Source organism: Myotis brandtii, unplaced genomic scaffold, assembly GCF_000412655.1.
Source record: "Myotis brandtii unplaced genomic scaffold, ASM41265v1 scaffold84, whole genome shotgun sequence".
Taxonomy (NCBI): domain Eukaryota; kingdom Metazoa; phylum Chordata; class Mammalia; order Chiroptera; family Vespertilionidae; genus Myotis; species Myotis brandtii.
In genome coordinates this window covers 372,331-386,782 of record NW_005371410.1, presented here as the reverse complement: position 1 = coordinate 386,782, position 14,452 = coordinate 372,331, and the positions used below count along the sequence as shown (strand labels likewise).

The window sequence follows — 14,452 nt, the reverse complement described above, 5'->3', positions numbered from 1 at the left end:
CGAGGCCGCCCACTCAGCAGCTGCCGCGGGTGTCTGCGCCCGCCCCAATAACTGGATTTTTAAAAAGACCCTGAAGTATGACTTGAAGGGAACAAGCTCTATCTAATCATTCTCACATACCTCACGCAGCCCAGATTCACCTTGAGCTTTAAGAAGGCTGTACCTATTTACTCTCCAACCACCCGTTTATTCCCTCCTTTCTGTCCATCCCTTCCTGCTTGGATTACAATGATGAAGTAAGACACCCTACATTACTCAGTACTTATTATCTAGTTGGAACTAGCTGAGCAATGAAGGAATCTATACCTAAACAATTAAAATATTCTTAAGTGGCTAGTTTAGAAGGCAATGTCATGAATATTTTTAAAAGCCAAGACTAAGAAAGCTAGCTTTCAAAAACAAATGGTAAAAATACCTCTTTTAGGAATGGAAGGAACAGACTGACTTATTTGGCTGTTACTGTTGCCAGAGAAGCAGTCAATCAGCACTCCCACTTGTCAGCACTGCAGACTAGATGTATTAAAGAACTAAACACATCCTAAAGTATGAAGCAGGTCTCAAGTCCTGAAATATCAGCATTTACCAATCTCCTAAAAATTAGGCACAGATCTCTAAAACAGATCAAACCCATCTTGGCAGCACCATTAAATGTTTCAGATCTACACTTAGTACAAGTTAAATATTAAAGAACAAATTCCAACTTCTGTCATCAAATTTCATCAAAGATTTTTCCTACTGCTTGGTATCATACTCCCTTTAAAACAGATGGGCAAGGGGAATAAAAACAAACCCTACCCTCTTGACTCATCTTGTGACTCAGATAGATACTCATTTTCATAAGTTTTGTCAAGTTGAAACACATATTATTAGTCTCCTTTTTGTAAGGATACCTTTGGGAGAACTATCTTTTTTAATAGTTGAAAATACCTCTGTATTCAATTTAAATTATATTATACAAAGTAGTAAAATAAAGAATCTCTTCTATCATCTATATTCAGGATAGGGCAAAAGCAGGTTTATAGTTGCTTATGTGGAAAATAATACAATAATTTATAGACAATACAAGAATAAATTCTGGTCTGGACAGTGGGCTCGGTGGTTAAGGATGGACTCATGAACCCAGATGTCCCTGGTTCGATTCCCAGTCAGGCACATGTTTTCTATTATCTACTGCTGCTGCTAAGAAATCCAATGCCAGTGGACGCCTATTCTTTTTAGGCAGCTTATTTCCCCCCTTGTTTAGGGTTCTCTTTTTACTCTTGGAATTTTATTTTATCTTATTATGTTTTTTATTAATCCTCACCAGTGGATATTTTTCCATTGATTTTTAGAGAGTGGAAGGGAGGGAGGGAGAGGGAGAGACATTGATTGGTTGCCTCCCATATACACCCCAACCGGGGCCAGGGATCAAACCTGCAACCCAGGTACATGCCCTTGACCAGGAATCAAACTTTCGACCTTTTGGAGCATGGACTGAACACACCAGCCAGGGCTTACTCTTGGAATTTTAAAATAGGCTGAGACTAAATGTAGGTCTTTTTCATCTAACCTTCTTGACTATCAGAATGCTCTTTCAATCAGATTTGACTTTTCAGGAGAGGGAAATTTTCACCCACTGTTTCATTGATTATTTGCGCTTTCATCTTAGCTAATATATTTCCTTAAATTTCTTTTAGACAGATGCTATTACTCTCTCTATTTGTCCCAAGTCCTTCTTTTCTTATATTTTTTTCCATATTATTTGCTCTAACATTCTGAAGGAGAGCCAAGAATTTATACATTTGCTAAATGGTTAGCTAGGCTTTTACCAGCTAAAAAAACTGACTTCTACATCACAAATATAAAATTATTCAAATTTGTAGCAGACTACCAAAATACTATGTCATAGACTTCACTGCTGAATCTACAAATTGGTAAGTGCTGCCATAATATCAAAATTTGACAGTATGGACCAAAAAACCTGAAATATTTAGAATACAGTAGACAAACCAGGTATTTAATAAAAGGCCCTGTAAGAGCAAAATAAGGTAACAACTCAAAGCTTAGATGTTCAAGTTCATGCACTAAACTTTAGAAAACCATTCATCCCTCTCTTCTTTCCAGCTCTAAAGCTTTACTGAAAGAAAGCAGAATAGTAGTAATTCTCAGTGAACTAAGTGAAATTAGAATTTAGGATCATCAAATTACTAAGTAAATGATAAATCAAGGTTGGTAGATTGCTTAAGCATGAACTGTGTGACACATTTATGAAGGTTTTTAATCTAAAGTGACAAAAGCACATATCAATTTCAAAGTTAATGACAAAAAATTTGTAAATAACAAATGGCATTTTAGCTTAAAATGTTTAAGAACATTTGTATCTGTTCACATTCAAACTGAATTTTTATTGATATTAGTCATTAGAACACACATTATTTAAAAATTGGAGTTACTCTAGTCCCATTTAAGAAAGGAAACAAAGGAATGCAGATATGAAGGAAAAAATCAAATTAAGTTCAGATTAAGTTTTTCTCTGAAAAAGCTTTATTTTCACAACAAAGAAAAACCCTAGTCTAATCTGATTGAGAGCAGAAATTAACAGCACAAAGTCAATTATCTCTACATTTTCAAGTCACTTGTAAATATTCACATCAGAAAAAAAAATTGCTTGAATATGAGGTTGTTTACTTAAAATTAGAGCAGTTATCCTAATGGCTAAAGATGTATTCAAGGTTTCTACAGATACTTCATTATGCAAAAGAAAACACTGCTTAAGAATCTGCCAGCTCTTCTTGGGTCACCTTCTAATCAAAGAAAATTGAGAAATCTTTTTAGATAAAAACTATTATCAGTCCTTCATCTACATTTAGTCTACAAAATAGGCCCTGTACTTCATTTTATCAAAACCATTCAGAATTACACTGGTTTTATCAACAGTAATAAATAGTTGAATCTGATTTTCAATTTACACTTTCAACTGTGCCCCAATCTAGTTCTCTGTTTAAACTATCTAAAGTAGTATCTTACACAGTCACTTTTCCAAGTCATCATGCCAAGTTACAAGTAAGGTCTCAACTTTGAGCAAATTACCCCAACAGAGTATACATTTCCACTATAGTCCAGACAGGTTAGCTAACAGACAGAAACAAAGTCACAATGGCCTAGAATAATTTAACTCAATGAAAAGTGAACACTGAACTGAGAAGTGGGGGGTTCAGAGAATACCTCTATGTCTTAGACAAGTCCAGTTTGCCTAAAGTAATTCATGTGTAGACAAACACAACATAATCTTATAACATTTAGTATAAGGGAGGCTGTATAGGATTGGGATTAAGCATATGACTCTGGAGCATGACTGCCTGAGATCAAATCATGGCTTTGTTCCTTTACCTGCGGCTGTGTGATTGAGATCTTTCTGCCTGTTTTCTCTTCTGTACAAAGGACTAAGTAATAATACCTCTCTCATGAGACTATCATGAAGATTAAAAACATTGATGTATGTGAAATGCTTAGAATAGTGCCTGGCACATTTGTTTTATTATTCATGAAACAAATAATAAGTGTGATGATTGGTAACTACGGAATTTTCCTAAAGGTACAGCCTTTAAAATTACCCAACTAGTTGTCTATCCAACACAGCTAGTTCAGCTGTGAGCTCTTACTAGCTTATTCAGTCAAGAGATACTTACTCAGCATCTGCTTTATGTACATGGTTTTTAATCCATCAGATTTAGCAATTATGCAATAAAATGAAGGTGACCTTAAAGTTTCAGTAGATAGTAGGGAATAAAAGTCAGTTTACAGGCCATGAAATTAGCAGAAATACTGAAATGGAGATAACTGAATATGCTCTTCTAGGAAGCTCAAATATGAGAAAAAATGGAGAAAAACTGGGAGGTGCATGAAGGGTCAGGATCAAGGAAGTTAATCCTGTCTATAAATTGAAGAGAGATGGAGCAGCTGAAAAACAGGGAGAACCTAACAAAACACAGTCCTGTAGATGAGAGTGGATGAGATCCAAAGCACAAGCAAGGAGGCTGACCTAGAATAAGGGGGTATGAGCATGCGATTGGGAAAGTTTCTGTGTGCAGTGGGGAGGAGTGGAAAGTAGGGGGAGTTGGAGATAGGAGATATGAGGTTAACACTTAAAATGTTCTCAATTTTCTTAAGAATTAGGAGAGAAATCATTGAGTAAAAGTAGGATATTGGGAATGACTATGCAGGGTGTCTGGATAGAATGATGAAAATCTAGATGCAATTTAAGGAGAATGAAAGGGACAAATGACCAGACAAGTGAAAGAATTAATCAGTATTGAAAACTAATACAGCTTTCAAAAACAATTTCAAAAGTCAGTCCTTCTGTGAAGCTTTTCTTAATTTCCTTAACCAAGGATAATTTCCACTCCCTGGGACCCCTGTTTTTGTTTTTCATAAAGATTTAGTTCCACTATAATAATATATGCGTTCCTCTTTTTCCCAGTAGCTAGACCATAAGCACCTTGTGGGTGTTTATCTGTGTCATGGGCCGAAGACAGTACCTTACCTTTTAAAAAGTAGCACAATTAAATACTAAAAGAACAAAACAGACAATAACTACTTGAAGAACAGGAAGGACCAATGAAAACTGGGACAATTATAAGGCCTCACTGAGAACAAAGAATCAAACTGGGTCTTAAAGGAATGAGAAGGCATGACAGGGTTTAACCCAAACAGGGAAGTATAAATATTGAAGTGCCTCAAAGACTGGTTTTAACATTCTTATCTTATATATAGATAACATTAAGCTCTTCCAATAATGAAGAGGTTTGTAAATAAGAAAAAAAAATTTACAATGTATGGATGGCAGGAAAAAGTGTTGGTTTTAATGTGGACAAGTTCATTTTGGAGAAATTAATCCAAATCATGTATAAAATATACAAAAGTACACTGTATTCTGATGAACCAAGTAGGGAACAGAGGGGGGAAAAAACTATATACTGGCTAACAGAATAAGTCATATAGATTTATTGCTGGTTGAATATTCACTGACAAGTATAAACCTTTCCTGACAAGGTTCAACAGTTTCACTAAGCATAGATGAAGTCTTAAGAAAGAAGACTAAGTTCTAAGGATAAAACCAAAAGAGCTTTAACAGTGTATGACATTTATTTCAAATACCACACATTAAAAAAAAAACAACTTGGCTTTTGCCATCTGGATGTGCAGAAGGCCATCCATCTTTTGCCTTTTGCCCTAATATATTTTTCTTTGCAACCAGGTAAAAGAAGCGAAGAGAAGAACCTGGGAAATACTTAGGACCTCTGTTCCTTGACCAAGAAACAAAAACTAATTTCCTAGTACCTCATTCCAATCAGAGTTGTACAATACTTCCAAAACTCAATCTAAACTCCATTTGCAGTATGAAGCCTAGTTAATTAGACTTCCAAACCTCCTTCTTGCCCATTAGCAAGAATAACTGTCACACACTCAAGTAGCAAGGTACAATTTTGAGCACACCCTTTTGACTCTAAAGAAACTATAATACCGACATATTAACTTTGCCAGAAATAAGAATTCTAGATCTAGCTAACACCTAAAGCATTAGCTTGTAAAAACTCTAGTTTGACCATAGTTCAGATAGGTTAGGCAGTGATAGAGGTGACAGTTCTCAAATTCAGAAGACCATTATTATCTATAATAGGGTTCCAACAAACTTGTTCTGTAAGAGGCCAGATAGTAAATATTTTAGGCTTTATGGACCATATAGTTTCCATTGCAACTACTCAACTCTACCACTGTAGCATAAAAACAGCCATATATAAACAAATGGGCTTGACTGTGTTCCAATAAAACTTTATTAACAAAACTGCCGATAGGCAGTAGTATAGTCACAATCAGGTTTCGTTTAGGTCAATTTTTACAATATGCTAGGTGCAACATTTTATCTTTATCTATATATATAAAAGCCTAAGCGACCGGTTGGTAGCTATGATGCGCACTGACCACCAGGGGACAGACGCTCAATGCAGGAGTGGAAACCACAGGCATGGAAGGAAACATGGAACAGACTGATGAATCTCAGAGGGAAGAGGGGAGGGGACAGGAGAGGGTGGGAAGAGATTAACCAAAGATCTTATATGCATACTAGAGGCCTGGTGCACAGAAACCTGCAGGGATCAGGGTGAAACCAGCTCTCCGACATTCCCCGAGGGGTACTGGATTGCAAGAGGGTGCAGGCCAGGCTGAAGGGACCCCACGGGTGCATGAATTCATGCACTGGGCCTCTAGTATTAAAATAAAAATATACATTTGAAAGTGAACATAATTATGTAAGAAATTTATAAAGGAAAGCCTGAGAAGAAAAACAATAAAATGTATGTAGTTCAAATGGCAGAATTCTGGGTAATTGGTCATAGAGTATCACTCATTTAAAAATAAATTATATAACTTACAAAATGGAAGATAAAAATGGATGAATAAAAACAAGTAATTTCTTTGCTACAAGGAAATAAACAGGGTACTTACTACCCATGATAGATTCTTAGGAGAGGAAAGATAACATTTATCTAAGAGTTAAAAGACAATGAAGTCAAGTAAGTAAGGAACTTGATACAACTCTTTGAAGAAGACAAGGTTGAAGCTGCAGCAGAGCTCTGTTCCACTGGCTTCTGCTCCTGACTCACCACTGTTTGCTCTTATGGAGAAATAAATCCATCAGGAAACCATGCCACAGCCATGGCTTTTAAAGATACAGGAAAGATATCCATGGAACCAGAGGTGGCGATTCACTGAATTAGAATTACTCTAACTAGCTGCAATGTAGTCTTTGGAGAAGGTGTGTGCTGACTTGATCAGAGGAGCAAAGGAAAAGTGAAAAGACCAGTTTGGATGTCCACCAAGACTCTAAGGATCACTACAAGAAAAACTCCCTGAGGGAAATGTTCTAAGACTTGGGATCCATTTCAGATGAGGATCCACATGCGACTCATTAACTTGTATAGCCCTTCTGAGATTGTTAGAGCTTGTTAAATATATTATTTCCAATAATATTGATACAGGAGTCAAGGCTTAAGACACCATTGCAGATACTTAAATCAACCTTTTTAATAAATTATCAATTGTTAAAACAAAACAAAAACTTGACACAAGAGCATTCTACCCAGAGCTCAGAAGCAAGCAAAGGTGTTGATGAGAATGAAAGAAATTGACAAGTGTTTGGGGAAAAGAAAGCAAACTAATGAAACATAATGAGCAACAAGAAAAATGGTTTTAATGAAAGAAAAAAAAAAAAGGAAGAGGTACCTCATTGCAAGGTAAGAGGTCTCCAAACAAGGCAGGAGCAGCTCCATCAAACAGGGATGAAAAGGGCAAGGAAGGTTTAGAATGATTCGGCGTTCTGTGACCTCCTCATGACATCTAAATTTACCAAATGTCTCCATTCCAATTCTCAGGATCTCCCTTTCCCCTATCAATGGCCTTCCACACAAAAAAACCTTTTGGTTTTTTTGACTGATCCTTGAATCGACATCTAACAGTGTCATGTTCTGCTTTTACATTCTCCCATACAGTCAGAAATAACAAGCCCACCCACACTGCTTAAATTCCTCATTCTCCCCCAAAAAGATTTTTTGCAATAGCTACTTGGACTACCAAAGTTTTGCCTTCAGCAAGTATTTTATTTTATGTAAACACAAAATAAGTAAGTTAAAAAGTCTGTTAAAAAAAATTATCTATTCTGATTAAGACTATAAGTCAAATTCACTACCCATTTTAAATAATCATGTGCTAACATTGCTACACAAACATATAGAAGTATGTGATATATAAATATAAAGAGAAATGTAAGTATAAAACAAATTAACAAGAATATTTGACTTACAGTGTGAGCACATTTCCAAAGGATAACTTGCCTCATTTCCCTGAAGGAAAAAAAAAAAGTTATTAGTTACACAACATTAGTAAATTTCTTTAAAAAGTTTGTATTTACATTGAAATATAATTTTCTATATTAGGAGGGAAGTGGATCCAATGTCAGACAGCCAATTCCAATTTTTCTTAATATGGGACATCTTATCTCATGGTTAGGGTCTAAGTTAATACAATTTATCTGAATCCCTAACTTATAAAGAAATATAAAACCACTAGTATCTGTTTTTTATACTAGGATTCTATGTGAAATTTATTTAGGAAAAAAAATGCTCTAGAAAAACTACAGACCTGAGCCAATGCTTACATTGAAAAATATCTTGATAACTAAACCATTTGATTAGTAATGGAACCAATAGTAGTTCTAAATCTGAAATGGTCAAAATTCCAACTATCATATATTCACATGAAGCAAAAACCATTAAGATCACCCTGGTTAGTGTGGCTGTTGATTGGAGCGTCACCCCGCACACCAAAAGGTTGCTGATTCAATTCTGAGTCAGGACACATTATCCAGGTTACAGGTTTGATCCCAGACCAGGGTGCTTATGGGAAGCAATCTATCTATATATATCCTCTCTATATATATCCCTCTCTCTTCCCATATCTCTAAAATCATTACAAAAACATATCCTTTGGTGAGGAAAAACAAAACAAAACTAAAGCCATTAAGATCTTTTTTAAAAAGACCACAGAATTTAAAGTAATGTAAATTGAGTTTTTAAAGTTCAGAGATAAAATTGTGTACCATGCATCCTATATTCCATCAATCTAATACTGACATTAAGTGTACAATAGAATCAACATTTAAATACAGGGGTGGGCACAAGTAGGTTTACAGTTATGAGTTTATTCTTTTATTATTTATTTAGTAATTATTGTACTTATTATTATTAACCTACTTGTGCCCACCCCTGTATATACTTATATACCCTAAGTTATTGAATACTTCCTGAAAAAACAATTTAATCTGTCTGGCTAGCTTGTACACTCTGAAAAGTATCTCTTATTCTACATAATTTAAGGTCTATGAGAGTATATCAGCAAATCAGTATCTTCAATTTGTATCATTTTGCCAATAACTGAAAATTATAGTGGGTAACTGTAATTTTCCAGAACCTATTAATTTAATTTTAGGTCACTTTAAATATAAAATATATACTAAAGATGGAAGAAATTCTTACCATACTCTTCCGTGCTTAAAATATTTAAATACACCTTTAAAAAAATCTTATTACACACAACCTAAAATTATGTTTCTTTCAAGGCTCCAAGAAGAATATAATACTTTGGATTACCATTGGGAGTTTTAAAAAAATAATTAATGCTATAATTGTTTTATATGTGATGACAAAATGCTTATATGAATTTCAGGGAAGACTTCGAAACCAGGTCCTTATTTCTCTAGCCCCCTGACTTTTACAGTGTTATCAATTCTTTATAAATTGTATCATCTATCTTATATCACTCCCTGCTAGCCAGCATCCACTAAGAGCCAAGGAATAGCCTGACCAGGGAATAGCAGGACTCCTCAGAACTTCTCTACCATCACTGAATGCTTCATCTCTCTCCTAGGCTTCAAATCCATATATCCAAAAGGTTATTTCAACCTCAACCTGTCTAATTTTATACCAAGCAAAAATATCTTTCAAATATTAAGGTAAAATGCTTTATCCAGGTAAATATAAAAGACATTTTCCTCATTTTTAAAGGTTTTTAAAACATAGCTATTTAACACAAACATAGTGTTTATGTTAACAATGCATTATGTGGTATATAATGTGTAGAAGTAAATTCTTTGACAATGGCAGCACAAATGTGATATATATGTCAATATCTTACACTATGAGAAAAACATTATTTAAAAGTAGAGCATGAGGGCTGGATTTTGAATCAATCACAATGGCCAATGATCCAATCAGTCACACCTATGTAATAAAGCCTCCATGAAAACCCAAAAGGGCAGCGTTCTGAGAGCTTCCAAGTTAGTGAACACATGGAGATGTAGGGGGAGTGGAACACCTAGAGAGAACATGGAAGTTCCTCACCCCTTCCCTTGTACCTTGCTCTATGTGTCTCTTCCATTTAGTTGTTCCTGAGTTAGCTCCTTTAAAATAAACCAGTGATTTAGTAAGTAAAATGTTTCTCTGAGTTGTGTGAGTTGCTCTAATAAATTAATTAAACCCAAAGAAGAGGTCCTTGAAACCTCCAATCCATAGCCAGTTGAACATCTAGAACCCCAGGTAACAACCTGGACTTGCAATTGGCATCTGAAGAGGCGAAAAGGGGGTAGTATTGTAGGACTGACCTCTTAACTTGTGGAATTTGGTGCGATTTCCAGGTAGAGTGTCAGAATTGAGTTAAACTGTAGGGCACCCAATTAATGTCTCATAATTGTGTGATATTCGAGAAAAAAACCACACACACACACACACACACACAGTAATTGGGTCCCAAGAGCCTTTTATATATATGCTTAATAAGGCTTCAAATAAATAAAAGCAAACAGAACTGAAAGGAAAATAGACAATCATATTAGATTTTTACATTTCTCTCACAGTAACTGACAGATAAAAGTAGACACTACCCCCCCCCCCCCCCCCAAAAAAAGTCAGTAAAGGTACAGAAGATCTGAGCACACTATCAATCAACAGGTCCTAAAACAGCAGAATATTATTTTCCGGTTCACATGGAACACTGGCAAAGACGACATTATTCTGAGCCTGAAAAAACTCTCAATAAACTTAAAAGGTTTAAAATACAGTGGGGCCTTGACTTACCGAGTGTCCCGACTAACGAGTTTTTGAGATACCAGCTGTCTCTCGGCTGATTTTTTGCATTGAGTTGATAGAGTAATTTGAGTTAACGAGCTCCTTTACGAGCTCCTTAACACGCTCGGTCTCAGAACGAATTAAACTCGTAAGTCAAGGCCCCACTGTATACAGAATATATTCTCTCATTACAATGGAATTAAAGTAGAAAGATATTTGGAATTATGGAAGTATTTGGAAATAAAACAAAATTCTAATAAGCTATAAGTCACAAAGGCAATTAATTATGAGAAATCAGAAAATATTTTAAATATAGGATAAGCAGTGTTTTGAAGAAAATACTATTTTACAAAGAAATTCTAAAATACAATGATCTGTTCCCACATTAAAAAACTAAAATAATAGTAAAAATTAATGAATTAAACCCAAAACAAGGGGAGAGAGAGGGGAAAAAATAAATTAATGAAATAGAAAGTAAACAAACAGAAAGATAAATTAGTAAAAAAAAACTTATATCAGTTTTCCTAATATATATAAAATATATTCTAAATATAGTCTAAATATATAAAAATCAATTTTGTAACTTAAAATAGATGAGTTTCTTGAAACTAAGTCAAGGAAAAAGAGAAAAACTGTACACCTCTATAGCTGTTAAACTGAATTTGAGTTAAAAAACCTTCCCTCAAAAAAACTACACCCATATGGCTTCACTGGTCAATTCTATCATATATTTGAATTTCCAAAACATACCAACCCTACATTAATTCCTTCAGAAGGTAAAAGAGAAAGGACTAATTCTTAACTCATTTTGTGAACATCATTACCCTGATACCAAAATCAGATGACACTCCAAACAAACATAGAAAACCCAATAAACTATATTCCAATATTTCTTCATGACCATGGATATAAAAATCCTTAAAAATATTTGAGCAAATTAAATCCAGAAAAACATATTAAAAGAAAACATCATGACCAACTCAGAATTATTCAGCAATGCAAGGTTGGTTTAATATTCAAAATTAATGGAATTCACTACAAAATAAAAAAAAACACTAATAGTCATTTTAACAGATACAATAAGAGCATCTACCAAATACCAACACCCATTCATGGTAAAAAAAGAACTCAGCAAACTAAGGATCTTCCTCAATCTATAAAGGCTATCTACAAAAAGCCTACAGCTAACATCATACTTAATATGGTAAACACTAAATGCCTTCTATCTAAGAGCAGAAACAAGATACATAAAGATATTTGCACCAGTACAATAAGACAAGATGCAAGAAATTCTGGCACAGGAAAAGGAAATTAAGAAAACACTTCCATTCAGAAAATCATCAAAAATACAAAGTATTTAGTGATAAAGTTAATAAAATATATGTAATGATTGTACAATAAAGGCTATTGAACACAGCTGACAGACATTAAAGATTACCTTAAAAAACATAGAGCTATATCATGTTCATAGATCAGAAGACTAGCTGTTAAGATGACAGCTCTCCACATACTGATCTATTTAAAAAAAAAAAAACCACACAATCCCAATCAAAATTCCAGTAAAATATTTTAAAGACATCAGTAAATCAATTTTGAAATTGTATATGGAAATGCAAGGGACTAAGAAGCCAAAATTTTTTAAAATCAACTATGTTGAAGAACTTACACTATCTGACTTAAAGAATTATCCACACACAGTCAGTCACATATCCATATACCCACATTCAATCTTTGCAACAAATGATGCTAAAACAAATGGATATTAAAAAAAAAGAAGAGACAAAAGACCTGGACATTTAACAACAGATATATACACAGCAAATAAGAACGTGAAAAGATGTTCAACATCATTAGACATCAGAGAAATCCAAATTAAAACTACCATGACATGTGCAACTAGTATGTATATGGCTAAAAAATGCCAACATGTGAAGTATTGCTGAAAACGTACAACAAATAAATGGTTTTGTGTTGGGCAGAATTTTAAGATGGCCTTCTGAAATTCCTAGCACCTGGTATACACCTTCTCCCAGTTATTCAAACAATAATCTAGGTACTGTTGCAAAGAAATTTTGTATATGTACTTAAGGTTCCAAATCAGGTGACCTTATGGTAAGATTATTCAGGTGGGTCTGTTGTAATCATAAGAGTCTTAAAAACAGAGCGAAGTTAGAGATGCAAAATATGAAAATTCAACATAAGGGAGATGAAGTAGGCTATGTGCCATTGAATGCGGAAGGTCTCTAGGAGCTGCTGAGAGTGGTCTCCGGCTGACAATGAACAAGGAAACAGACATAATCCAAAAAGAGCAAGAAACTGAATTCTGCCAATAACCTAAAAGAGCTTGGAAACAGAACTTTATCTAGAACATCTAGATGAGAACTCAGTCTGACATCTGGATTTCGGCCTTGTGATACCCTGAAGAGAATCTGTGCTGAACTCGGACCTACAGAACTATGAAATAATAGGTATTGTTTTAAGCAAATAAGTTTATGAAAATGTGTTACACAGCAACAGAAAATTAACACCCAGACATATAGTATTTGTGGCTAAAAATAAAAATGTTGACATACCAAGTGTTGGTGAAAATGTGGAGTGCAGATGAAATTTTTATACATTGCTGGTGGGAACTCAAAATGGTACAGCCATTTTGAAAAAAAGTTTGGTGGATCTTAAGTTTAACATAACATTCAACAAAAATTTATGCACATATTTTCATAGAAGCTTTATTGTTAACTAGAGGCCCAGTGCATGAAAATTCATGCACTGGAGGGGGGCGCCTCAGCCCGGCCTGCCCCCTCTCACAGTCCGGGAGCCCTCAGGGGAAGGAGGCGACCCGACAATGCTCACAGTCCGGGAGCCCTCAGGGGAAGGAGGCGACCCGACAATCAGGGGAAGGCAACGCTCCATCACACCTCTGCTGCTGCCACTGCCAGCAATGCAAGCATCGGCCAGCCCTGGTTACCTGAGCCTGGGGCGGCCCTGGGTGGCTGGGCAGCCACCATCAAGGCTTGCCTGCACCTCAGGCCGGCCCTGGGCAGCTGGGGAGCTGAGGGGCCTGGGGGTCTCTGAAGGCAGGCAGGTGGAGCGGCCGGGCCTATGGGCCTGGCCTTGCCACAAGCCTGCCGCCCTGGCGGGGCTGAGGATACTGGGCACCGCCATCTTCGGGTGCGGGGCAGTTAATTAGCATATTCCCTCTTTATTGGCTGTGGGTGCCGCCATCTTTGGGTGCGGGGCAGTCAATTAGCATATTCTCTACTTATTGGCTGTGGGTGTCGCTATCTTTGCGACGGTGTGAGGGTCAATTAGCATATTCCCTCTTTATTAGATAGGATAGCCCAAACAAGAAACAATCTAAATATCCATTAACTGTCAAATGGACAAACAAGCTGTGGTGTCTTAAGACATGGAGTACTACTCAGTAATGAATAGAAAAGACTACTGATATACACAATAACATAAATAAATCTCAAAAGCAATATGCTAAGTGAAAAAAGCCAGATACAAAGGTTACATACTACATGACTGAATTTACAAATACTAGAAAAGGCAAGCTACAGTTATTGAAATATCAGGGGTTGTGTGTGTGATGGGTGGGAGGGGAGTGTGTTCAATGCAAAGGTGTACTGGGTTAATATTTTAGGGTAAAAGAAATTATCTACATCTTAATTGTGGTGGTGCTTACAAAATGATATACATATGTTAAGACACGTTAACTGTACACTTAAAATATATTATATGTAAGCTATATCTCAATAAAGCTGATTTTTAAAAGACTCAACAAGGAGTCCAAGTAT

General features: G+C 35.6%; 1 protein-coding gene and 1 pseudogene across 1 annotated transcript in view; one reads left to right on the top strand and one right to left on the bottom strand.

Moving 5' to 3' along the window:
* Positions 1 to 7,900, bottom strand: part of PPP3R1 (protein phosphatase 3, regulatory subunit B, alpha) — a 28,014-nt gene extending 20,114 nt beyond the window's left edge. The window contains exon 1 of the mRNA XM_014532077.1: positions 7,838 to 7,900. Coding sequence (XP_014387563.1) covers positions 7,838 to 7,850 — 13 coding nt within the window. The 5' untranslated portion in view covers positions 7,851 to 7,900. The remainder of the gene's footprint in view (positions 1 to 7,837) is intronic.
* LOC102248029 lies at positions 6,694 to 7,051 on the top strand (annotated as a pseudogene).
* Positions 7,901 to 14,452: the final 6,552 nt, after the last annotated feature.